This window comes from Heloderma suspectum, chromosome 1 (assembly GCF_057233095.1).
Source record: "Heloderma suspectum isolate Gila_16-S chromosome 1, 16-S_ref, whole genome shotgun sequence".
NCBI classification, from domain to species: Eukaryota; Metazoa; Chordata; class Lepidosauria; order Squamata; family Helodermatidae; genus Heloderma; species Heloderma suspectum.
Window position 1 is genome coordinate 440,242,965 of NC_139458.1, and position 26,357 is coordinate 440,269,321.

A 26,357-nucleotide genomic window follows, 5' to 3' on the forward strand; every position below is an offset into this window, starting at 1 on the left:
TGAAAGACTAAAATGCCTGGGAAAATAAGGTCTTCACCTGGCGCCAAAAAAAGCACAACGCAGGTGCCAGGCAAGCCTCTCTGGGAAGCTTACTCCACAACAGGGGTGCCACAGCAGAAAAGGCCCTCTTAGGTTTCAGGAAGGAGGAGATGAGCCTTCAGGTCACCTGGCCCCAAGCCATTTAGGCTTTGAATGTTAATACCAGCACTTTGAATAGGGCCTGGAAATGGACTGGCAGCCAGTGAAGATGGAAAAGTACTGGCATAATATGATCACGTTGGCCAGTCTCCTATAATAATCTTGCTGCCCTATTTTGGACCAGCTGAAGTTTCCAGACTCTTACTCGAGTTAAATTCCTGAAAACCGTTTCCTTTCCAGGGGCAAAGAGCAGCGCCGCAGCACTTACATGGGCCCCCACATGCTTCCTGACAGGTCCCGTGCATCAGTTCATAGCGCCTTTCCTGAGCCTGGCCAAAAATTGCCCACTTTGGTTGCCATTGAGATTCAACTTTCAACTCTCAACCCCACTTTGCAGGACTTGGTAACTCTGGATCTCTTTGAAATACCGCTCCCCATGTATGCCCCCTGGCCCCGACAGATTGAGAGCATTGGGTGCTGCTTGAGAGCTGTCTGTGCGGGTGGGATATTCTCCAGGGAACGTGGACCTCCCTGAAAGCCGATGCTGCTCTGCCTCATTGACTTTGCATCGTCCGCTGGTTCTGTCATACAGAACTGCTGCAAACCACTCAAGTAGCACTGCAGTCTTGTCCCTGTGGCTTCTACCCAAGTCCAGGATGCAGCGGTAGCTTCTGGGAATATCTTCCATAAGTCCCTAGCTAACCCTTTGCCTTGCCCAATGGCCATGGGCCCACATGCTTGACAATGGCCCTTGCCCAAAGAGTTGAACCAGATGTGATGCTATGCTACTCATGGAGGACCCTTCTCTGGCTGCTTGAGTATTTGGTTTGGCATGGCCTACAGCTGCTTGAGGGGCGCACACTTCTGTATGCCTGTGTATGCTGGGTAGTACCGGCACAGGGCACCATCATGCTCCACAGTGGCTTGCACCCTGAAGAAGCATTTGGTCAGATAATAGGCTGTGATGTCTCGCAGAGGCACTCTCCCTGAGGTTTGGGTATATGGCTTGGGGTGGCCCAAAGCTTAGTTTTGGGTGCACAGGCTCAATTCCTCATGCATTTACACATAACTTTGGCTGCTATTGGCATGGGGGCAGGATTCCTGACTGCATCTGGTGCCCAAAGCAAGCGTTGGGCCAGAGGTGCGCGCGTTCACAGAGGACACTTTTCTGGAGGTGTGGGCAAGCACACAGGACTTCCGGGTCTTGCATTCTGCCCCCGCTCTCACCTTCTTGCGCTGCTGCTGCCTTAAGCAAGTCCCTTTGCTGTCTGTCAGGGCCAGCCGAGTCCAGTGTGCATAAACTGATGGCACACAAAACCAGGGGATTGCTGCAGGTCTGCCTCCTATTTTCCATCTCTTGGGCTGCAGACCTTGCTAAAAAATCACATCCAGCGTTATCACATATGATAAGAATTGGGGGACCAGCCTCGCCCATGTACTGGCTGGAGCAGGAGCAGTTGCAGGGAGTTCGCTTCCCCCTCCCTGCCAGAAGAAACCCTTGACTCCCCTGGCCCTGGTCCTGCGGCCGCCGAAGCAACAGGAAAGAGCCCCCTGGCCCTCTCCTTTGGCCAAAGGACCCACGAACTGCTACTCAGCACCAGAGCACCAGCAAGGGGAAATCAGCCTGGTCTAAACTTGGATGGACACGTCCCCTTCTAGCTCACTATTTCGTTCTGACCTCGAAGGGCTGATCCGCCCCCCTCCTTTCCTTTCCCCTCCTGTGACTTGTCGGTTTAATTTGTAGGCCTGAAGGCAGGGCCTGTCTCTCCCTCTCTTATGGCCACGAGCCACTTTGGGAGACAATATGGAAAATGTAGTACATAAATAAATGGCTCATGGACCAGAAGTCAGATTACCACATTTGCCGGTCCCCTTCCTAACGGGGCATTGCTTACTGGAATCCATATCAAAAAATGTTCAGTATGCATGTGTTTAAATGTGCCAAGTTTCATATTTTTAACCTTAAGTGCACAATTTTAGGCTTACCCATTCCTCTAAAACAGGATCCCACATAGCACAGACTGTTTCGCAGAACTGAGAAGCTTCCTTATGCCGCCAGCACAGCTGATGAACTCTGTGCCCATCCTGACAGCAGTAATGCAAGGGAATCAGGGGGCTATTTTGGCCCATTTGTCCCTGGCAGTCCAGGTGGTCAGGTAGATGCCCCATTTGTCTGCACAGTCCATGTGGCAGCTTCTCCTAGTGAGCGAGGGCGGGGGGCGGAGGGAGCGTGTCCAGGGTGAGGGTGATCATTTCAAATGCAGGCTGATTCTGGAGACTTCCCTGTGATGAGAGCCTTCTGCACTGAATGTGATGAACTTGCTGGCCTTTCCTCCTGTGACCACCTGGAGCAGCTTTCACCAACTTGGTGCCAATGGCCAGAGATGATGGGTGTTGTAGTCTAAAACACTGGAGTGCACCAGGTTGGGGAAGGCTGATCTAGGGGAACCCCCAATCATTCCAGTATTTCCAGGCCCTTCCTCTTTCACCTGGAGCCCTGGAAGAGCCCCCCACTGTGATTCTCCTCTGGAGGGGCACACATGGGATGTCCACACTGCAAATGTAAACCAGTTTGAAGCCTTCTTAATGGTCATGGCTCCCCACTGTAGTGACATAAATGGGTATGTCTGAGAAAATTCTCAGCAGTCGTAAACAGACATAACAAAAATCCTTTCAATCCTCAGGATACTTTGTGGGCAATCATGCAACTTCGTTAAACTGGTTTCAAACTGACTTGCAATTGGCTGTGCACATCTCTTCTGCAGGAGGGAAGGGGTGCTTCCAGCTAAGGCCTTCATCGCACCCTCACTCCGCCTCACTGTTGCAATGGTATGTGGGGTCCAGACAGCACTGTCTTCCCTTTGTAACCCCCCATGGTTTGCCTGCCACTTCTCCCATCTTTTGTTCTTACCAGAAAAACAGTTCAGGAGGAAAGGACGCAAGAGCTCCACCGTGCCTTTGGGCTGGTAGCGCTCAGCGCCTCCGCCTGGAAGCAGCCCGGCGTCTGACTAGCTGCTCTGTCTCTTGGTGCAGGTAACGTTCTCCAGTCGCCACATCCTTCGGAAGAGGCATGCTCCAGCCGACACACCCACCAGCATGAAGCCTCCATGGTCGCAAGTCTTGCAGGGAAGCACCATCCTTCCAACAGACAGAGCAGCTTTCCGGGGGCGGGGGGCAGGTGAGGGGCATCTCCTTAGGTTTGCATGTCCTGTTTCCTTACAAGTTCCAGCGCTAATTGGAGAGAGCCTCATCTCAGTTTTAATGAGGGAACTTTTTAAAAATTCCCAAAAGCCAAGCGTCCCTCCTGTGAGTCATCCCTGTTCCCTGCCCAAGCAGCATCGTCGTGGCCCTCGCCTCATCACGAACCAGCCTTGAGATGGCATATGGCCAAGCTCCCTTGTGCCACACAGTAGCGTGGGCAGAAGGCTGGGCGGGATGGTGTGGCAGCGGCGGAAGCAGCCCCACTGGCTCTCTCGGACCGCCGCTCTGGCCGTGGGCCGGCAGGCTGCTTTGCGGGCGCATCACGCAGTGCAGGGGTGCGGCTGGGTTGGCGGAGCCAGGCGGCCTTGGACTGGGTGCCCCGCAAGGGGGCTCAGTGGGAGACCTGGGGCCACGCTCCACCGGGGCCTTTCCTGAGCAAGGCCGTGGAAGTGAGTGGGGGCTGCCCTTGTGTGCAGCTCTGCTTCCTTGCAGTGGGGCTTACATGCGGGGGGGGGGGACTCCTGGTGGATTGTGTCACGTGAAATTTGTGGGCCGCTGTTTGGATTTTCCGCCATGGGCCCCCAAATATCTCATGCCAGCCCTGATGCCAGGAGGAGAGGAGTGGGAGAAAGATCCGTTGTCTTGGGGCTGCCCTGTGGGGAATCTCCAGAAGATGGGACAGCAGGGGAAGCACAGCTGGCTTTCTTGTAGCCTCGCTTGATGGCTCGTAAGAAGCAAAATGCCTTTGAGCAGACACGACACTGGCCCACCGACGTATCTGGCATCAGAGGCCAGTCTCTCAACTAGGCGGCCCCCTGCCTTCTGCAGGGCTGGGGGAGTGTCGCAGCCCTCCGCCCCCGGCACAAGCCACTCCTGAGGATTTGGAAAGCTGCTCTTGCCAATGGAGCGATGGCGCTAATTTATAGAGGGCAGTGAGTGGAGGCGGCAGTGAGCCTGGGGCGAAGTAGCAGGCTCTTCTTTGGGGAGGGTACTTGCAAGTTCCACATTCCCCTTTGGGAGCAAGAAGGGAAACAGCTGTGGTGGCTGGAGATTTTGTCCAGCCTAAATATTGTGAATGAGCTGTCAAGTGGGCAGAGAAGTGATGACAACCAGCTCTGGAGCCTGAGCCGTGGCCAGCCCGTGGAGCGCCAGAGTGGCAAGGATGGTTCTTCTGGATGTGGGAGCCGTACTGTTGGTAGGAGAGGCAGCGGCGGGGGGGCATTGCAAAGCTGCAGTGCAGACCCCAAGGGGGGTCTTTGTGAAACACAAACCTTCTGCAGGTTTGTTCTTGGGGGCTGGAAGCTTTAGACGAGGGAGTCTGAGCTTGACCCCAGGCCTGGATAGGGCGGTTCCTCCTCCGTGCCTAGCCTTTTTTCTTACTCAGCCTAGGCAGGTGGTTCCTCCTCCGTGCCTGGCCTTTTTTCTTGCTCAGCCTAGGCAAGTCTGGTGCAGCTAGTCTGAGCATTAGAAACAACATCTAGCTATGCACACACACGCACCCCACTCCAAACCGATTTCCAGACACCGCTTTGGTTAGTGCTAATGCCGCAAAATCTCCATTCGGAAACTAGAGGAAGAGGGGCTGCTTGGCTGGGCCAGTTTAATGGGTTGGCAAACACAGGACGTGCCTTTGTCCATCCAACCCACTTCTCAGTCAGGAAGGGAACAGTAGGGGTCCTGACTGAGATCTGCATGCCCCATCCTCTGGCTCCCACCAATCTTAACCAAATCCCCACCACCACCACTGCCTTCAAAAACACTGCCTTCAAAAACAGCATGATAGCGCTCTTCAAGTACTTGAAACGTTGTCACAGAGAAGAAGGCCAGGATCTCTTCTTGATCATCCCAGAGTGCAGGACACGGAATCATGGGCTCAAGTTCCAGGAAGCCAGATTCCGGCTGAGCATCAGGAAAAACTTCCTGACTGTAAGAGCAATACGACAATGGAACCAATGACCTGGGGAGGTGGTGGGCTCTCCCACACTGGAGGCCTTCAAGACGAGGCTGGACAGCCATCTGTCAGGGATGCTCTGACTTGGATTCCTGCATTGAGCAGGGGGTTGGGCTCGATGGCCTTGTAGGCCCCTTCCAACCCTACTATTCTATGATTCTATGACAAGCTGACCAGACTGTTCTTGTGATCTGGTCATCGCTGGCTTCCTGTCCCTCTGGGTCCCATTCCTAGCTGTCGTGGCAAGTAAACAATGATGGGTGGGTCCTCCATGAACTAGCCTAACCCTTTTTAAGCCACTTTGCCTGGTGCCATCACAACTGTGAGATGACTTTGCATTTTGGCAAGCTGACCGGTATTACAAATGCTGCCAGATGGTGCGTTTGCAAGACTAGCCTTGTGCCAAAGAACATAAGAACATACGAAGAACCCTGCTGGATCGGACCCAGGGTCCATCTAGTCGAGCATTCTGTTCACACAGTGGCCAACCTAGCTGTCAACTGAGAACCCACAAGCAGGACTCGAGAACAACAGCACCCTCCCATCCATGTTCCCCGGCAACTGGTGTACGTAGGCTCACTGCCTCTGGTACTGCAGGTAGCACATATCCATCAGGACTAGCAGCCATTGATAGTCTTTTCCTCCAGGAATTTGTCCAACCCCCTTTTAAAGCCATCCAAGTTGGTGGCCATCACTCCATCCTGCGGTTGCGAGTTCCATAGTTTAACTATGCGCCGTGTGAAGAAGTCCTTCCTTTTACCTGCCCTGAATCTCCCACCAGTCAGCTTCACAGGATGACCCCATTGGGTTCTAGTATTTTGAGAGAGAGAGAAAAATGTCTCCCTATCCACATTCTCCACACCAGGCATAATTTTGTAGACCAATATCCTGTCTCCCTTTACCTTCCTTTTTTCCAAACTAAGCAATTCCAGCTGTTGTAACCTTCTCTCATAGGGAAAATACTCCATCCCCTTGATCATTTTAGTTGCCTTTTTCCACCTCTACAATATCCTCTTTTAGGTTTGGTGACCAGAACTGTACCCAGCGTTCCAAGTGTGGTCGTGCCATAGATTTGTACAGGGGCAGTATGATCTTGGCAGTTTTATTCTCAATTCCTTTTCTAATTAGGCCTAACATGGAATTTGCCTTTTTTACAACAGCTGCACACTGGGTTGACATCTTCATTGAGCTGTCCACCACAACCCCAAGATCTCTTTCCTGGTCAGTCACTGCTAGCTCAGATCCCATCAGGCTATATTTGGAAGTTGGGATTTCTTGCCCCAATGTGCATCGCTTTACACTTGCTTACGCTGAACTGCATTTGCCATTTGGATGCCCATTCTGCCAGTTTGGAGAGATCCTTGTGGAGCTCCTCACAATCCCTTTTTGTTTTCACCACCCTAAATAATTTGGTCTCATCCACAGACTTGGCCACTTCACTGCTCACTCGTAATTCCAGATAATTGATGAACAGGTTGAAAAACAGTGGTCCCAATACAGATCCCTGTCGTGCCTCATGGCTCCTCGTTGCTGGTCCCTTGTGTCATACAAGCGGGGGGGGGAGGAGAACAAAGAGAGGGAACCTGGGAGAAGCTTTCATCTCAGTCCTGCACATTCCAGATAAAAATGCAGAGCATGTGACAGTCAGTGGTGGAGTTTTTCCTGTATTCTCAACTGCCACCAACCATTATTTAAATCACTCTTCCCCAGTCTGGTGCCCTCCTGATGTGTTGGACTATAATTCCCATCATCCCCAGCCAGCATGGTCAATGAAAGCTGTCGTCCAACACGTCTGGAGGGCACCAGGTTGGGGAAGGGCGATTTAAACTATCTAGCCGCTTTCCTGTCTTTCTCTGCCCCGCAAAAGACAGCTTTAAAGAACTCGCCATCCTCTCCAGCAATCCAGGGGCCACTGCTGGCTGTTTCCTGTTCTCACCTTTTGTTCGTCTGACACCCCCGGCATCCACCAGACGACTGGACGGTGTCCTCCGTTCCGAGGCAGCTTGATCCTGAGCCTTTCCACACTTGGAGCAGGCCAGGAAGGCTGCAGACAGGCTTCAGGAACTGGCTGCACAGCTGCCGGGAGGGGCAGTTCTCCTGGGCGCAAGGCTGAGGATTAGCATCTGCCGTTTGGGGGTGCCCTGGACTGGTTGTAGCCCGCCCCCGCTGGGGCTCTGTAGATGAGTGTGGGGCGTCTCCCGTGCAGCAACCTCCCCCCCCCCGCCATGGGGCTTGGAGGGCTGTGGCAGCTTGGTGTTGGCCACTGGGCCAGGCCTGACCACAGGTGCACCTTTGGGCTGGCCCTGGGAGCAGCAGCAGCGCCCTGCTCCAGGCTCCACATGGCTGGTCGCCACTGCCTGTAGTGGCTGAAAAGGCCATGCCGCTTGGGCCGCTGGCCTGTGGGGCCCTCCCGCCGCCCAAAGCCCTCAAGCAAGCCAGGGCCATCGGAGGGGTCTGCCCCAGGAGCCCCCAGGGTCTCTTCTCGCTCAAGCCCCGGCAAGACGGATGAGCGGACTTGCAGCTGGCGTTCATTAAAGGTGACCCTTGGTGCCATGGCGCTCCTGGTCGCGTCACCCGCAAGGCCGTATATGTCAGCCTGCAAAGCCATTTCGCAGATGCTTCCCATTACCAGGGCTGAGGGGCTTGTGGGCTGGCTCAGAGCCAGGCTCGAAGCCTTCCTGAGAGGGCGACAGATTCAGAGGCAGCTGGCCTGCCCCGCTCCACCTTCCAGAGGCGTTTCTGGGCGGCCCCTTTGCCCCGCTGCACCTTGCCCGCAGCAGGCAGGGCTGCACGGCAGGGGTGCTGCAGGGCGCGGCCAGCTCCAAGGCCGCCTGCCACTTTGGGAGGCTGGGGTGAAGCCACAGGGGCCTTTGCCCTGAGGCGAGTGCATCAGCTGGAGCCAGGCTCCCTCCCGGCACAGGAGCCTCCCACGCCCCAGGCCGGTGAGACGCCTTCTGCCTGCTCTTCTGGGAGGAGCGCAGCCCCTGCACGGCTCTGACTGGCGCCACTGGCCTTTCGCCCCGCGCGGGGCCATCACGCGAAAGCGGGGCTTGGCGGGGAAGGGGCGGAGGGGCTCCGGGTCCCTCGCTCGCCTGCCCTGTCAAGGAACGGCCTGGGCGCCAGCTCGACCGGCCGGGCCGGGCCGGCGCTGCCCGTCCCCGCTGCCGCTCCGGCTGCGTCGCCACCTTGGCCAGCCGGCAGCCGCGGCTTCCTCTCTCCTCTGGGCGCGAGGCTGCGCCCGCTGTCGCGGCGCGGGCCAAACCGCCTGGGGCGGCCACGATCCCGGCTCCGGCCGCGGGCGCCCCTCCAGCCTCAGGCCGCCCTGGCGGCGCGCTTCGCAGGTTCGGCCCCGCGGCGCCCGGCCCCCGCCCGCGCGGAAGGCACGTCGCTCGCCTTGCCGCCTCCACCGACCGCGGGAGGACGCCCCGCAGGGCGCCGCCGGCCAGGCCCCGCGCCGCGCCGGGACGCGGGTCTCGCGCGGGCGGCGTCGGGGCCCGCATCCCGCGGTGGCCGACAGGCAGAGGCGCGGGGGCGGGCTCGGCGCCAGCCAGCCGGGAAGCGGAGGCCGAGTCCCGCCCGAGACGCCGCGCGCGCGGGGGGCCGCCGCCACAGGTCTCACGGCAGCCGCCGCGGCCGCCCCCTGCCCCGGCCTGTGCGGCCCCCCGGCCCGCGTGCCCCACGCCGCGAGGCGGCGCGCTCCGGGCAGGAGGGCCCGCCCCGGCCGTGGCGGCGCGTGCACGGCAGATGCGCCGCCGCGTCTGCGCAGGGCGGCTGTCTCTGCGGCTCGGGCAGGGAGCTCGAGACGCGGCCGCCGGGCGGCCGGGGCCGTTCCCTCGCGCCGGCCTCCGGGCCGGGCAGGAGCGCCGCCCGCCAGGGCCCCGGCCGGCGCCCGCCTGTCTCCGGGCCCGGGCGCCTCGGCGTGTCCTCGAGGCGCGGGCGCGCGCCTGCCGGGCAGCGCCCTGCCAGCCTCCGCCCGCGCCGCTGCCCCGGCGCCCCGCGCGGCCCCTGCCGGGGCGGCCGGGAAGCCCGGCTGAGGCTGCCGTGGCCCTGGCGCGGCGTGGAGCTGCGCCTCTCCGGGCGGCGGCGCGCGAGGCCGCCCGCAGCCCGGCCGCCCGCCTGGCGCGCCCCGACGCTTCCAGCCGCGGAGCCCGCCGGCGCGGTGGCCGAGTTGCGGGCGCGCGGCGCGGCAGCCGGGGCGGCCGCCCGGGCGTGGCAGCGGAGAGGAGGCGCGGCGGGGCGCGGTGGTCTCGCGCGGGCCCCGTCTGGAGCGCCAGCGGCCCCGGCCCCGCGGCTGAGCGCGGACGCTGCTCGTCTGCCGCGCCGCCTGGCTCGGCTTGGCGCGGGGTGGCGACCGGCGCGAGGGCGCTTGCGAGGAAGCCGGCCGGCAGCTGCTGGGCCCTCGCGCGCGCGGCGCGGTGGGCGCGACTGCGAGCCCGGTGCGGCCGTGCCGCTTGTCGCCGAGAGCTGCTTGAAATGCCTGGGCGACCCTCCGCGTGTTGGGCCCAAGGCTGACGGAAGGCTGTGACCTGGAGGCTCTGTTCTCTCGCCAGCCAGATACTTAATAAATGGGCCCCATCCGTCTCATCTTGTGTGCTCCTTGGATACCGCGCAGAACCACGTGTGTCTCACAAGCCCAGTGGCTGGGACTACGCGTCCGGGCGCAGGGGCCCATTCCCCCGGGGCCTCCTGTTGCCTCTCCTGCTCGTGAGGAGACCAAGGGGATATCCACCTCCATTTTATTGCGCATTCGTGGTTGCTCACTCACTGAATTGTGTGGGTCCATTACAGGACGTCGTCGTCGCCCAACTGTTATTCCACTGTTTCCTCCCACCTATCCCGTGTTTTCCTCAAAAGGAAAAAATGGGGTGTTTTTCCAGATATGCGCAAATGGCGCGCCATGTCCTCCCCGTGTCTTTCTCCTAGCGTGAGTGAAGTGCCGAGTGTGGTTGCTGGGGCCACGATGTCGAAGGTGGCGACGATGGGCGTTCAGCCTTCCCGCACCTGCGCCATTTTGGCTTCTTGGCATTTTCACCCTGCCTGTTCAAAGCAGAGCAGCAGAGTGGCAGCGCATGGTGGGGGGCAGAGTGGAGGAGCGGCAGGGACTGCCCAAAAGCATGGAAGGGGGAGGCGGGGCCCAGGGAGATGGGTGGCAGGGGGGCCTGTCCGAGTGTCAGTCCCCATCCACCACTGACGTGCAAGGGCGGGGTAAAAGGTAAAGGTGTCCCCAACCAGTCGTGTCCAACTCTAGGGTGCGGTGCTCATCCCCGTTTCTAAGCCGAAGAGCCAGCGCTGTCCGAAGACGCTTCCGTGGTCATGTGGCCGGCATGACTGAACACCGAGGTGCACGGAACGCTGTTACCTTTCCCACCGAAGCGGTACCTATTTACTTGCAATTTCTTGCTGTTGAACTGCTAGGTTGGCAGAAGCTGGGACTGAAGACGGGAGCTCACTCCGTCACGCGGCACTCAGGTCTCAAACTGCTGTCCTGCCAACCTTCTGGTCGTCTTAAACACGTAGCGCTGTGGGCCGGCCATCTACAGAGAAGGGAGCACGTGTAGACGGAGTCAGTTGTGATCCTGCATTTAAAATGGAAGCGGAAAGCCCCATTTTAAATGCAGGATTTTAGGCTGGTGTAGAAATCGCTCAAGCGAGGGCCCTTTCAATATGTCACCTCCAAGAGGAGAGACCAGGCCCCTTAGAATCTGCTCCCCACCCCTACCACAAGCCCCGGGCGAGCAGTCAGGGAAGTCCTCTGCCAGGCAAGAGAGACTCGAGCAATCCAGCCAAGGGCTATGTGGCGAAGCAGAGCGGAGTTGGCTGAGCCGCGTTCCTCAAACTGAACAGTGGCCCCGTGCCCCTTGAGTCCAGTGGGTGCTGTCCGTACACCTTCCCTGCATCTGCTGCTCATAGTGGCAGCTGGGGCCCCAATCCCAGCTCTCGTGGTGACTTGTGAGGCTCTCAATAGGCACACATGCCAAATCCTCGGGCAGCCAGGACGGGCACGGCAGTTCCCACACGCCTGTGGAGAGAGGTGCAGGTGAAGCAGCCGCAGGCCTCGGGAGGTTCTCTGTGGCTCGGGGCCGGGGCTGGGAATGCACCTGGTGGGCAGAGGTTGCCTTCACTGGCCTCTGCATTTCATCCCATTTGCCAGCCGCCCAGATCACAAAACCTGCTCCTGAAAGTGAGCCTGTTGCAGCCACCAGGCCTTGCTTCCACACAATGGGCCGATCATCAAGGACTGGATCCCTTTCTCCAGCGTGCAGGGCGCCGTGCTGCCCTTGGATCCAGGCAACAGGGGAGGTGGCCGCTGTGCTGTCAGGGATGCGTTCTGCCTCCACCCACTTACAGCGCCTCCACCACAAGCCGGGGATCAAGAGGCAGCCCCTTTGTACCTCACAACCAAGGTGCCAGAGAGAGGCAGTCCTTGGCACAGGGCGGGTAGGTAGGGCAGCAGAACACCCCAGTGTGTCCAATGTACACAGTGTGCCCACCCCCACACCCCAACACACACACCATGGACCAAGATCACAGCATCAGGAGGGCCACCCCACAGCTTCCCTCTTGGGGGGAAAACTCAAGGGGGTGGAGGGGACCAGAGACACAAAATGGCACATCAGAGGCGGAAAACGAGGTGCATGAAGCATCCTGGATATTGAGCAGCTAATCTGGGCTGCTCATGTGTCTCTGGCCCAGCCATAAATCGTTTCCCCAGCCCCAGAGTTCCCTCTGGAAAGTGTGGAAATTCCAGTCCAGGCACAACAAAGCACCATGTCTGGAGGTGATGGAGAAAGTGGCACTCAAGGGGGCAGAGGGGAGGGATGACCATTTCCTGGCATGGTCTTCTAGCTGTCCGCTCCATGATACAGCTTACAGTTTCACCCAAGACAAGTACCAGAGATGGGAACAGAGCGCTTCGGCTGCATTTCCAATGACGTAACTGGGCTTGCCTCTTCTACTGAGCATCAGCGATGTGGTCACTTCTGATTAGCAATGCCTCTGGCCAACTTTACTGCCCTTTGCCCATTCCTCCCATTTTACAGACGAGGCAACTGAAGTTGAGAGCCTTGCCGAAGACCACACGCAGCGTCCAGGGCAGGGATTAGCGCCTCATCTCTTCTCAGTCTCGTCCTCAGTCAAACCTCCAGTTCACTGGGCCATGCTGGGGATGCAGTGAATCAGCAGGCCATGTCTGGCTCCCTCTTGATGCCGAGCAGCGGCAAAAAGCCGCACCTGCCCTGCCGGCCAAGTTCACCGGTGCAGCGGTGGGCACCTCTGCTGTAAGTGAAGTCCAGGGCCTTGGGATGGTAACTGGAAACAGCCCGAAATCTAGGCGTGCATGGCAGCGGAGGGCCTGTCTCCCTTTCCCTGAGCCACTGCCCGCGAGAACACAGGCCAGGCCCCTTCCCCCATGTGCGGATGGTGGGGGAGGCCCATCGCGGTGTCACCAGTGCTGGGGGGCCAAGGCCTCTTTTCTGTGCAAGGTGGGGAGGGGTGGAGGAGGAGGAGGAAGTGCTGTGGAGGCTCCTGGCGCTGGTCTGGAAGGCGCCCGCTTGGCTTTCAGCGCTGCCACTTGAGCCGGTCTTCGGGGTGGCACAGGAGGCCTGCGGAGGGAAGGCCCACCCAAAGGCCTGATGGCAGCACAGCCCCATTGGCTTCCCCAGAACTCTCCTAGCAAATCCCCCGAAGCAGCCAAGGCTTTCTGGCCACCCGCAGGCACCCCTTGTGGGGGGCTGTGACCCCAGATACAGCAGGCCCTGGGCCGACCGCTGGCGCTCCTCACCTGGGGAGGGGGCAGAAGATGGCCCTGCTCTGCCCTGTCCCCTGTGGGCTGTCGTGGGGTCGCTGTGGTCCCAGGATGGCTGCGGGGGCGCCTGGCCTCTTCAGGAGAGCCCGCGGGGCCTTGCCAGCCGGAGGGCAGTCCTGCGCCGTTGCTGTCCGGGAGCCGGAAGGGCAGCCTGGCTTGGCTCCCCTTGCTGGGCCCTTGGCTGTGGACAGCTGCTCTGTGGGCACCAAGGACGCCGCCTGGGAGCCTCCTTGGCCTGGCCGGATAATTAAGGAAGGCCACAAAGCGCCCTGGGATGCCTGGAGTGCATGCGGGCGCCTAACGAAGAGGCGGGCCCGGGGGGGTGAGGGGGCCCACCCAACCCGGCTGCTTCCGAGGGCACTGAGCAGGTCAGCAGTGGCTGGGGAAGGTGAAGGGCCGTGCTACCTCCAAAGACAGGCTGGGCGGGGGGCGGACTGACTTCGGGAGGGGGGAGAACGACGCCTCCTGCTCCTGCCATGTGTTTGCCTGCAGCCTCTCTTGCTGTGCCTCCATCACTGCCTGCCTATCCCTAATGTTTAGGGGCTCTGACGGGGGGGGGGGGTGACTGCAGAGGGCACGCCCTGCCTACCAGCCTCTCTCGCTCGCTGTCTCTGCCCCAGCACATGAGTGGTTGCATACCAGCAGCCACAGTGTGCGCCTCAGGAGTGAGACGGCGCCTGGACATTTGCAGTATGGCCTGGTCACAGGGGCAGGGTGAGCAACCTTTCTGGGCCGTGGGCACATCTGGCAATTTGAGAAACTCATAGGCACCACCACAAAATGGCCACCACGGGAGGCATGGCAAAAGACAATCGGTCCAAGAGAACAAGTGCGAGTCCAAGGTGGAGTCTGAGCCCCGTCACATGAAACAACCCCTTGGACTCCACAGTTTTCAGCCACAAGGGAAACCTCTTTCACAGCATCCCAGCTGCTGGTAAGGAAATGTGCTAATTCTGCTGAAAGGGGGCAGGCACCGAGGAAGGGCCTGGGGCCCATTGCCTTCCCTTGGTGCCACGTGGCCAGTGCCCTCGCTGGCCACCTGCCTTCTGCACACACTCCCTTGGAAGGGAGCCCCAAACCCGTTTGCCATTAGCCCCCGGCACTGCCCAAAGGAGGAAGGCACGGGCCACACCACGGGGCTTTGCTGGGCAGGCTGTTTTCTCCACACCTCTTCATAGCTGGGGGGATGGCCAGGCCAGGGTCTGAGGCATGGGCTGGGGCGCGATCTGCAGCAGCATCTCTCCAGGCCTTCCCTACTCAGGCCGGAGTCCACGGGGCCACCCACCACACAGGTCACTGGCAGATGGGCGCTGATGATGGCGGGACGGCGCAGCCAGGCAGTTTGCGCCCAACGAAGACACAAGGCAGCCCCCCGGTCCAGCCTCTGGTCTGCTGCGCCCCTGGGACTGTCTGCTCTCGAACGGGTCGCAGTGCTCCAAGGTCTCCGGCAGAGGAAGGCCCTGCATGCCACAGTCCCCTGCTAGCTGGAAGGCCGGCAGGCGTTGACCCTCCAGGCCCCGTTACAGAGCCCCAGGCCCCCTCGCTGGCTGCGCGACGGCCGTGCCACCGTGAGCCCGGCTGGGGCTGTGTGAGGGCTCCGCAGCCACGGAGGCCCAACGCAGCCAGACTGCAGGCCTGGCCTGAGCCTCCCTTTGCAGAGGGAGCCACCCAAGGACAGCTGGCTTGAGGCCTCCTCCCCAGGTCCGGCAGCTGCCCTGGGAGAGTGTCTGGAGGGAGCCAGCTGGCTTTGTGCAGCAGGCCAGGCGGTCTGGGGCGGGAGGCCACACCGGTTGGGGTGGCTGGTGCTGTGCTGCAGCGGATCGCGACCAGGCCCACGGGGCCGTGGGGCTTCCTCAGCAGCCCAGGGATGCGGCCCAGGCCTGGCGGCTGCTTGAGCAGCAGGCGCTCAGCGCACCAGCAGATGGGGAGGTCAAAGGGCAGCGTGGTGCTAATCTGAGCGGATTGTGCTGCGGCTCCTGGGGCAAAGGGCTGCTGAGGCAGCTCTGCGTGGGGCCAGCCGGCCATGGGCCGGAGGCGGGGCTGGAGGGGTTGCCTTGCCAACAGTCTGGGCCAGGATGTGCAGCTATAAGCCATGGTGAGTCAGGTTCCCACCGCCCTGGCTCCATCAGTGGTCAGCCCCATGCCCTGGGATGTGCAAAAACAAGGCATGGGGGAGATGCGATCCTCTATTTGCCCTCAGCCCCCAGTGCTTGGAGGTGCCCTTCATCTCATCACAGAGATTGTGCGTGTGCCCGCCAGCAGGTGTATCAGCTGCCGACAGGTCGATCTGTGTGCTCATTTCATAGCTGAAAAACCTGCTTGTGTTGGTGGTATCCTCAGCATCCAAGGTGGTCAATGTTGGAGGGTTACAGATGTGTTCTGCAGTCTAGGAAGGACCCCCCCCCTGCAGCAGGCCACTGGGAGGGAGAACTGACAATGACCTGGTTAACCCACGATGAGCCGGGGTGCCCACAGGCACCACTTGGCATCTCCAGCCCCTGCTTGTGAGGTGTTGTGTCATGCGAACCCAGCAAGTGTGGGTTTTGCGAGGGTTAAACAACCCTCACAGAACCCATGGTCTGTTGTAAGGTTCTGCAAGGGTTGTTTAACCCTTGGGTTTGCACAACAGGGCAGCCCCTGAGCAGGGGTTGGATATGCAAAGTGGCAGCTGTACGCACCTGGCACGCACCGCAGCCTAACCACCCTAAGTTGACCCATGGTGGGCTCTCATATCATCCAAACCCACGCAATAAGAGCGTTAGGATGCCATGGGGATGGGATGGGGGCCTGCTGAAGTAACAGGGGAAATCCAGAGGGAGCCTCCTATTTCTGCCTTGTCCTCAAGCATTTTGCAGTGGTGGCCCAAACATTTTTAATGTTAAAAAATACACACAGAGCTTAAGGTTGGGTAAGTGGCCCTGCTACTGAGTCTGGACCACTCTGTTGCCGAAGGAGCCGATCGCCTTGTTGCCATCTGCCCTGGTTGGCTGCTAGGCTGGCTACCAGACAGAGGGTTCCTGGCACCATCATGCGAAAGTTCCCTGTGCAGCAGTCCCTACTTTTCTTAATGGCTTTACCACAGTCAAAGCAGTGGGAAAACACAAGGGGGGTAGAATCATAGAATAGTAGGGCTGGAAGGGGCCTCTAAGACCATCAAGTCCAATCCCCTGCTCAGTGCAGGAATCCAAGTCAGAGCATCCCCGACAGCTGGCTGTCCAGCCTCGTCTTGAACGCCTCCAGTGTGGGAGAGCCCACAGCCTCCCTAGGGAATGGGTTCCACTGTTGTATTGCTCTAACAGTCAGGAAGTTTTTCCTGATGTTAAGCTGGAATCTGGCTTCCTGTCACTTGAGCCCATTATTTTGTGTCCTGCATGCTGGGATGATGCAGAAGAGATCCTGGCCTTCTTCTCTGTGACCACCTTTCAAGTACTTGGAGAGCACTATCCTATCTCCCCTCAGTCTTCTCTTCTCAAGGCTAAACATGCCCAGTTCCTTCAGTCTCTCCTCATAGGGCTTTGTTTCCAGTCCCCTGATCATCTTTGTTGCCCTCCTCTGAACCGTCTCCAGCTTGTCTGCATCCTTCTTAAAGTGTGGCGCCCAGAACTGGACACAGCACTCCAGATGAGTCCTCACCAGTGCTGAGCAGAGGGGAACTAGTACTTCCCGGGATTTGGAAGCTATGCTTCTATTAATGCAGCCCCAAATAGCATTTGCCTTTTTGGCAGCCACATCACATTGTTGGCCCCCGGGGCAGAATTCTGTGAGTGAAGCAGGCTGGGGCACCTGAAAAGCCTTGCCTGGGTGCATCCCTGGGACAGGGTGCACTGCCTCCAGGGCGCGGTGTGTCAGGATGGAAATGCCATACGCTTGCTTCAAGGGCAGGCCGTTTGCACAGGAGGCAAGAGGGGGCAGTGTGCTCCCCCCTCACCGGGGGTCTGCCAGCCCCCTCCTCTCTACGCTACATAAAATGACCAAACGCCTGCTTAGTCCAGCATCCCATTTCCCAGAGTGGCCAACCAGATGCCCGCAGGTGAAGCCCCTAAGCAGGCAGGGGGGAAGAGCCCCTCCTGCTGCTGCTTCTCAGCGACAGGAGCCGTGAGGTGGACTGTCTGTCCATATGGAGGTTCCACTGAGCTATATCAGCATCTGTCTCAGCCTCTCTTAAAACTCCCCAAGCTTGTTGAGGTCACCCTGCCCTGGGACAGCAAGTGCCACAAATGAGTGGGCTGTGTAAACAGCTTGCCTGCCCTGCACCCCCTGCCCATCCCTTTCCTTGGATGACCCCCCTCCTCCAGGTTCTAGTATTATGGGGACAGGGGAGAAAAGCTTCTTTCCCTCTGCCTGGCATCAGATTAGGGACCTCTGCCGTGCCCCCTCCCAAGCCCCTCCCCGTGCAAAAGAGCCCCAAGTGCTTGAGCCTGTCCTGCAGGGAAAGGCGCCACACTGCAGGCAGGGATAAAAGGGCTGGCAGGAGGAAGGGAACCTGCTCCCAGTCGCCGGAGGCATCCCAGCTCTTGCTTCGGGTGGTTCCTCTGGGCGGTGCAAGCTGAGTCGGGCCGGCAGGGGCGGAGGCATGCCCTGGGGGCTCCGAGGGGGCACTTCTTGTCAGGCGTCAGCGACACTGATGAGCCTGGAGGCCCACGGGGAGTCCCCCACCCAGCTGAACCATCTGTCCAAGAAGCACCCCCCCACACACCTCTGGCAAAGGATTGCTCCAGATGCTCCAGCTGGTGAGCCAAGCCACATGACTGGAGGAGGCCGCAGTGGCCAGTGAACCTTCCAGACCCCTGGAGAACATGGCCTGGGAGGGCGCAGCGCATGGCTTGGGAAGGGCTTGCAAGGACCACACACACACACACCCGCCGAAGTGCTGCCTGCATCTGTCTCTCAGTAGGAAAGGACAGTGTGCAAGGGCTGAATAACCACGGAAGTGGCTCCCAGTTGGTGCAAAAGCAGAAGAGAGACAGCTCTGGGAGGCGGCCCTGGGCAGAGCCCCTCGCCGCCGGAGTAACCCAGGCGGAAGGCCTTGCGGGATGGATGACGACAGGCCAAGCCAGGAGAAGCAAGGCCTCTTCCTTGGGCGGGGGGGGGAGAGGCGCCAGTCCACGCCACAACAGGCCAGCAGGCTTCTGCTATCCTCCGCTCGCTTGCTGGACCCCTCGTCCTGCGTGGGGGCCTTTGCGCAGGGCCCTCTCACAATCAGGGCAGGGCCTGCCTGGGCCCTTGCCTCAAAAGCCCTCCATTTTCGTACTCCAGAAATACCTCTGGAGTGCTCTTGGTTGAGTGAGAAAGACCGGGGGCGGGGAGAGGGACGGAGGAAGGGAGACTGCCTGAGTGGAGACGGGTGGATCTTTCTCCTGGTTTCAGGCTCTGAGGGGGAGAGCTCCCTGGCCTTCCTTCAGAGCCCCCCATCTTCTGCCCATCTCTCTGACAGCCATGCCCCCCCCATTCCCTCCCTCACTGCCCTCCCCTGCTGCCCAATTTCAGAGGCCTTCCCCAAAGGCTGCTGGAACAGACGGGAGCAACACAGAAGCCAGAGCTGGAGGCCACGAGGTGGGGCATGGCTGGGTTGAAGGTTAAAAGGAAGGGAGCGGGTGGAGGCCCCCGGGACATGGGGGATGGCCGCCGGAGGCCCCCATGTGCGTGGCAGCTCCAGGGCTCCCACCACCCTTAACATGGCCGTCGTGGAGGTTCCAGCACAATCCTTGCACGGCTCTGCCTGGCTACTTCTTGCCAAGTTGTGTGGCACAAACGACCGCCGTCGTGGGGCCGCAGTCAATAGGAGAAGGCCCCCACTGTGCTCTTGCGTGCCCTTGGCTCCCTTCCAGGCCTCATGGGGAGCCTCTGGCCCAGAAGCACCTGGCTGGCCACTGGAGGGAGGGCAGGGAGCTGGGTGCGGCCACTGCAGATGGGCTCTTGCTGCATCCCTGTACAGAGGCGGCGCCAGAGCCACAACTCCCCAGGGGAAGGAGCGTGAGCCCAGGCACTTGCCACGGGGCGTCCCAGGGCCATCCGCGCGTCTGCTTCCTCCGGGAGCGGCATGCAGCCCCTTCCACTGCTACCAGTCTAAGCAGAACACTGGGCCCTGCGGCCCCCTGCAGCATGGCCACAATCCACAGCCACATGGCGTGGGGAGAGGGGGATGTGGGCCGTGGCATCTTCTGCTTGGACAGAAGATCTTCCGCTGTCACCTTCTGCTTTGACAGGTCACTTGTACACATGCAATGCTGAAGCTGCATGGCTGGTGGGAGGAGGCAGAGGCCTTGGTAGCCTCCAGGAGAGACGGCAAGGGCCCATCGGAAGACGCACGGCCCAGGCCCAGCCCCACCACGTGTGCTGCTCCGCTCCTCTCCGTGGGCCAAGTGAATCCCACAATGGCCAGCTGGCCTGTCTGGCTCCAGAGTCTCCTGTCTGTTGTTGGCCGTCTTCCTCCTGCTTGCAGCAGTCCCCCCTTGGTGCTGGCTCCTGCCAGAGGGGAGGTCTGGGAAGCCAAAGCCCTGGCTTCTGCCAAGGGCTGCCCTAGACCCCCCACCTCTGGTCACCAGAGAAGGAAGCCCACTTTGCTCCTGGCTCTGTGATCTGCTCCATAGTGGCCCAAGCAGTGGGACTCCCCCATTTCCAGCTGACTCTTTCCCAGCATGCCGTGGAGGGTGCAGGGCAGCTTTCTCAGCGTCCCTAAATGACCATGGTCCCAAGCCACGGCTGGGGTGCTTGTGCCGTGGGTCTGCTGTGCCCCTCACCGACCACTGTGTGTTTTGGACGGCTGAGGCAATAGGGGAGGAAGGGGACCTCCGGAGCCTCCGGGGATGTCCTCCCCCGTTCCTCAGCCTTCTGCCACACACAGCGGCCTGTCTGAGGCTGGGGCCTGTTGCACACAGAGACTCCAAGCAGGAGAGTGCCACAGGCAGAGAAAGCGGCTGGAGGCCCAGTGGCTCAGAGGAGTTCAGCGCCATGCCAAGGGCCGGTGCCCTGTGCCCTCGCGCCTGGCCTGACGACTGCCCTCCCGCCTAGGCGGTCCTGTGCGTGCAGCACACAGACTGTTCCTACACAGCTGGGTCGCAAGCCATGATGGTGGTATGTGCCTTGCACCTGCGACACTCCCTCGGGCGTCCTCGGATGTGGTGTGCACAATGGCCGTTCAGGTGGCCAATTGCTTAGGCCCATTGGCCAAAATACAGGTTGGATGTTATCAGACCCCTGTTGCTTGTTGAATTTTGCATTTATTGACTGACTGGCATTTGGTAAGTCCTGAACTGAAAGTTTGTTTATAGGTTTACTGTGGCATTTTTATAGTCAGAACATTTTCCATAGTGTTGTCTTCTGATATTGTATTTGCTAATATTGTATGTGTTTTTGTATGATGTTAGCCATCTGGGAGTTTCCTTTTGGAGTGAAAAAATTGTGCAAATAGATAATGGCGATGATGTGGGTGCAACTGGACTTGGGAAGGGATGAGGGTAATTCTCCTCCACATAGCCACATGTTCCCCCCCCCCAAGAAAACCTTCCATCCAACACACTTTCCCCCCACAGGTTTGCAGTGGCCTTTTAAATTGGGGCCGAGGTGCATGGTGAAGTCTGTGCCCCCCCCACTAAACCCATCACCATTTACCACCCCCGTCCCACCCTTTCAAAGTGGTTGTGTGAGTCAAGGGAAGGGGCGCAGGATCCATTTGAGGAAAGCAGGGTGGCCGGCTGTCCAGCACGCAGCGATCCTTGGGAAAGCTGCCTGGCTAAACTGGCTTGGAGGCATCTGCAGCACCTGGACCTGGCTGGGCCTGCCATGGTGAGGATCTCTGTGCAGGCGGACTCAAAGAAGGGGCCGTAAGGATAAGCTCAGCGGTGGAGGCCCTGTTCTGCATGCAGGAGGTCCCCGGCTCAGTTCCCAGCAGCATCTCCAGGTAGAGCAGGGAAAACTCCTGCCTGAAGCCCTGGAGAGCTGCTGCTGCCAGTCAGTGTCCACGATACTTGGCTGGATGGACCCAGGGTCTGAGGCTAACTACGGCAACTTCCGATGCTCATAGGTGATCTGGCTGTCTGGCTGCATGCCCCCCTTGCGCTGCCTGCCCCGGTCCCCAGGGGTTCCATCGGCTCCCTCTGTTTCTTCCGCGTGCGCAAACACTTTCACACCTCATACGTTTGGCAATGAAATTCAATTGCCCCCAACCCGAAGGAGCAGCGATGAGCCCCCACTAAGCCCACGAGAGCAGACAGCCTCGGCCCCAAGCGAATGCCAGGCCCCCACAAGGGCCCCAGGGACTCGGCTCGCTGCCTGGGCCTAGCAGGAAGGGGGAGGCAGCGCTCCCCTTGCAGGCGGCTCACTAACCCTTCAGAGGGTGCCCGAATCGAGGGCCACGTGCAGCACGCAAGAGGGAGGCTGGCTTCCTGGGGGCCCCCTCGGGACCTGCAGGGGAGCACAGGCCCAGCTCTGCCGACTGCCGCTCCAGTTCCTCTGGGGACGTGGACCCCCAGAGAAGCAGGAGCTGCCTGCCCCAATCTTCTCTGCCTGGTCAGGGGGCCCCAGGAGGCAGCTGCAGGGCCCAGCGTGGCCTGCTGTGCAAAGGCAGGCGAGATCCCAGCCTGGGGCTGTGTGCCCAGCTGTCTGGGGTCTGTGTCCTCCTGCTATTGTGTGTTAAATGGGCCACGGATCTGCTCCTTCCTCTCAGGGCATTTTCACACAACAGGATCCCAGTGGCTCTTGCCTCATACCTCTTGAAGCCCACGGGAATGCTGCCTTGGGCGAGACGCTCCTCTGCATGACAAACGCCTCTCCCGCTTCCTTCCACTTGGGCCTCCTGGCCGCCCTCCTGCCCCTCTCCTCCCAGCTCCTCATCTTTCAAAGGTACCCAAAGATTTCCCCATCCTCCCAGGGATCCCAGAGGCTCTGGCATGGCCCTTCTGCCTCCCCGGGCCAGGGTTCCAGGAAGGGACATCGAGGGCAGGTGGCAGGGCACGCCAGGGAGAGCGGGTGCTGTGCCCAGCTGGCATCTCCTCCTGCCCCTCGTGGGCTGTTTTCTATCCCACTTCCAAGGCCAGTGCGGGAGGGACGCCTGCCCCAGCTCCAAGGGTTCCAGACACACAGGTGGAGGGAGGCGGGTTGGCGGAGGGCCCCCAGGAGGTGGCATGTTTAGAAGGGAGGGCTGCAGTTTATTTTTAATGTTGAGAAATGCTGCTTTGTCCTGTGACGGCTTCAAAATGTTTTTAATGAGGTTTTACGTACAGCGTTTACTAATTGATCTTGGGCGGATGAGTGAGAACAAGATGGCTGACTGATGCTGTACAACACGGGAGGTCACAGTCAAGGGCTCCCCCCAGCCGAAGTGTCGACCTTTGCCACATAGGATGGGAACCCTACCTGTTATAGGCGGACGGGTGCAGGGCTTTGCGTGTGGCCAGAGCACTGTGGGGGGAGGCCTCCGTCGCTGGCCAGGTGTGGCAAGATCTGCCCAGCCCACTGAAATGCCCACCCCCCTCTTTCTCTGCCTCACCCCACCCACTCCAGGGACCTATCCTGAGGAACGCAGGAAGAAACCTGGTGGATCTGGCCCCAGGGTGCCTCCCTAGTCCAGCATCCTGTCCCCACAGCGGCCTGCCAGAGGCCCACAACCAGGGCGGGAGTGCTGCGCCACCCTCCCGCTCCTGTTCCCAGGGGCCGTCATACAGACGCCTTGCAGGCAACAAGTCCCCATCGCGACGAGCAGCCATAGGCCGCCTTGTCCCCCTGAAACGGCCTTCTTCCCATCTGCCCCCGCCCTGTCTCCCGACGCTCCCCGCCCGTGTGATTGGTGCACTCTTCCCCTTCCAGCCTTCTTCCGAGACCCCCACGGCCAGCAGGAGCGCCCTCGCCACGCTCTTGGTCTGCACCCACAGAGGCAAGGGGCGGCCCTGGCGGGCACCTCCCACCACTGCTCCCCTTACGCAGCTGTCCAAGGCTGGGGTCCAGGGCCTCTTCCCAATCCTGCTGCCATGAGAGAGAGTCCAAGGGAGGCTTGGAACTCCCAAATGGCCGCTGGAAGGGAGCAAGGGACCGTGTCTGCCCTGCTGGCTTGGCCTGAGCTTCCCCCTAGGCCTGCCACCCAGGCCCCTTCCACGGCTGCAGAGAGCCAGCCCCCCCTCGCGTAAGCCCCCTCATGTTGGCTGGTGGCCCGGCGAAGGCTAGCGAGCCTTCTCCTCATCTGCGCCCCTTCGTGGGCTGCATTGTGGCGTCCGTTACCTTGGCTCCCATCCGTCACCATAAAATGAATCCTTCCTTCAGGTTCAGCCTGTGAGGGTGACCCGTTTCGCACCCGGGGACCCCCGCCTGGCCCCACGCATTAACGGCTGAGGACCGAGGAACGCGGTGAGTCATCAAGGCTCAGTCGACAGGCCAGCGCAGGAGGCGGCCTCGGGAGGGAGCTGCCGCACAACGGCGTGCGTTCATTTTTGTGAACCGCCCAGAGAGCTTTGGCTATCGGGCGGTATAGAAATGAAACAAACGAACAAGCAGAGCAGGTTCAGGTCCGGCTGGGGATGGGGAGATGGATCTTCTGGGAGGCTGTTCCACAACGGGGATCATTAGGCGGGCCGCTGGTGGAAGGGCCCAGCTCACCCTCACCGTGCTCCTCTTTTCCACGAGTTTTCGGGAGAGCCACACACATCGAACACATCCTGGGCACGTTTTGCCCAAGGGGAGTTCCTAAAAACAGCCAGTGTGGACTGAACTCAGATTCCCTGCACGGAGACATGGGGATAGTCACAGCTCCCCAGGCATCCTGCGGTCCTGATCCATTCTCCTGCTCCACCCAATAGGTAGAGGTCCTCTGCAGCTCTGGGCCCAGCCGCAGCATCCAGGCTCCCTGCAGTCCAGCGCTGGAAGCCCTGGCTCCCTCAAAAAACTGTCCACTGCTCCAGAAGCCACGGTTCCCCTTCATGTCAGGCGTGTCTGGGCTTTTGGCAGTTTCTGAAGGAGGTTCTCGGCAAGTGTATCATGCAGCCTCCCAGAGCTTTATTTTGGGGTGAGGTACGTGCTTGGGGAGCCTTCCAAATCTCTCATCCACCTCCTGCCCCTCCCACCAGCTTCCTTTCTTTAAAATAAAATTCACGTGGGCACCCTCTTCTGGGCTTGCACACCGGGCCTCTGCACTCTGCACCTGTTCAGGAGCCCTTTTCTCTGTTCTTTCTCCCTGTGCTTGTTCCAGAGCTGTGCGCTGGCACTGAAAACAGATGCTGAGAATGAGCCCAGCAGCCCTGGCACAAAGCCAGCCCTGCTTGGGCCCTCATTCTTCTGATGCCAGCTCGCTTACAGAAGGCCCTTCATGCCTCTGGGGTGCACTGGAAGAATCAAGGATTGGTGCCAAAACTGAGCCCCTGCCCCACCCCAAAGCTGGCAAGCTCGTCGGCATCCCGCCAGCACGCCAGGCACCATCCAGCGGAGAGGCCACATACGCAAGTGCTGTGGAGATGGAGGGGGTGCACAGGAGGAGCACTCATGCCGGAGTCTGGCTGGGCTGTGCCCCACCTTCAGTAGGGACAGGATGAGAGCCATTTGTATTCTGGATCCAAGGTGCTGCGGCCCTGCTCTGCCAGTCCTTTGCTTGAGGAACCCCCCAGAAGCTTCTGAAGAATATACCAAAGCCACTGGATTCAGTGGGCAGACTCTGTGCAGCCTTCCTCCACGGCTCCCCTCCCTGCAAGCCTTTGGAGCAGGGCTGTTTGTGCTAGGCTCAGCCCTGGCGCCTCTCGTCAGTGCCCAGATCTAACCCTGGAGATGAGGGCGGCAGACTGAAGCCTCCTCCCTGGGTAGCAGCAGGTGCAGAGGGCTGCCTTGCCCCCCCGCCCGGCCAGACAGTGTCTGCGCCCAGCCAGCAGGCAACATGCTCCCGGGTCCCTGCATGTGGGGGGTGCTGCTTCCAGCCCAGCTTCTGCCAGGCCACCACGTCCATCAAGAATTCAGCCCTGCTGGCTTCTGTGGTGGTGGGGTGTGGGCTGTCTCCGCGGGCGGCTTCAGGGGCAGCTCCTCTTGCTCACGTCAACAGCACGGCTCAGCGCAGCAACGTGGGGATCCCCCGAGGGAGTTCTGGGAGCAGCTCGGGGTCAGCGCGATCGTTCTTGGATCCCTCTCCAGGCTGGTCCATCAGCCAAGAGCACCACCGATGCGCACCCTGGCTCACCCACCTGAGTCCTGCCGACCCCCAGCAAGAGTACGGGCAAGAGTAGTGGTGCATCCACGCCTCACAGACCCCATTCAGACAAAATGCTACATCTGGAAATGGGTGGGAAGAGCCCATCTCCGTCTCTCTGGCCATTCAAAGCTGAGCTCCAGAGAAGAGTCCAGTTCTGGGCACCACACTTTAAGAAGGATGCAGACAAACTGGAGAGGGTTCAGAGGAGGGCAACAAAGATGATCAGGGGACTGGAAACAAAGCCCTATGAGGAGAGACTGAAAGAACTGGGCATGTTTAGCCTTGGGAAGAGAAGACTGAGGGGAGAGAGGATAGCGCTCTTCAAGTCCGTGAAAGGTTGTCACAGAGAGAAGGCCAGGATCTCTTCTTGATCATCCCAGAGTGCAGGACACGGAATAATGGGCTCAAGTCACAGGAAGCCAGATTCTGGCTGAACATCAGGAAAAACTTCCTGTTACAGCAATACGACAATGGAACCCATGACCTAGGGAGATGGTGGGCTCTCCCACACTGGAGGCCTTCAAGACGAGGCTGGACAGCCAGCTGTCAGGGATGCTCTGACTTGGATTCCTGCACTGAGCAGGGGGTTGGACTCGATGGCCTTGTAGGCCCCTTCCAACCCTACTATTCTATGATTCTAATCCCTGGAAGGGATGTCGCCCTTGGGCCTGTCTCCAGAGGCTGCGGGTCCAGCATGCCTCACATGCCCAGCCACGGGCAGCTGGTCTGATCCAAGGCCTTCTGCCCCTGGGCAGAGCTAGGAGGTCTGGCCCCAGGACCTGCCTGTGTGCATCCACAGAGGATACCAGTGCCAGGACTCTCAAACTGCACCAGCTGTGACGCAGAACAATTGCCCGGTCCTGCCTCCCTCCCCAAGAAGGCAAAGGGGTCTGGAATGGCATTGGATTAGGGTGTCCAGCAGGCTGTTTAAGGGAGATCACATCTTTACATGCCTAGATGCTGGTTGTAAGGGAACTCTTATCCTTGCAAGCCAAAGTCCCCTCCCCACCAGACACACAATCAGCATCGCCTTAACTAGAATCCAAGAACATAAGATGCCTGCATCAGGCCAAGCTCTGCCCAGGGCAGCCTCTTGCCTGATC

General features: G+C 59.8%; 1 protein-coding gene across 12 annotated transcripts in view; it reads left to right on the forward strand.

Annotated features, from left to right (window-relative positions):
• DTNB (dystrobrevin beta) overlaps positions 1-10,910 on the forward strand; it is a 267,328-nt gene extending 256,418 nt beyond the window's left edge. For 8 of the 12 annotated variants that reach the window (XM_084829730.1, XM_084829492.1, XM_084829676.1 and 5 more), the window contains one exon: positions 3,172-3,431. Coding sequence is in view for 4 of the 12 variants with exons in the window: in XM_084828363.1 (XP_084684489.1) it covers positions 3,172-3,316; positions 10,539-10,848 (455 nt within the window). In the remaining 8 variants the exon portion in view is untranslated. Of the gene's footprint in view, positions 1-3,171; positions 3,438-10,538 lie in introns of those variants that run through there. The other 4 variants (XM_084828363.1, XM_084828198.1, XM_084828280.1 and 1 more) reach the window with 2 other exon arrangements.
• The last annotated feature ends 15,447 nt before the right edge of the window (positions 10,911-26,357 follow it).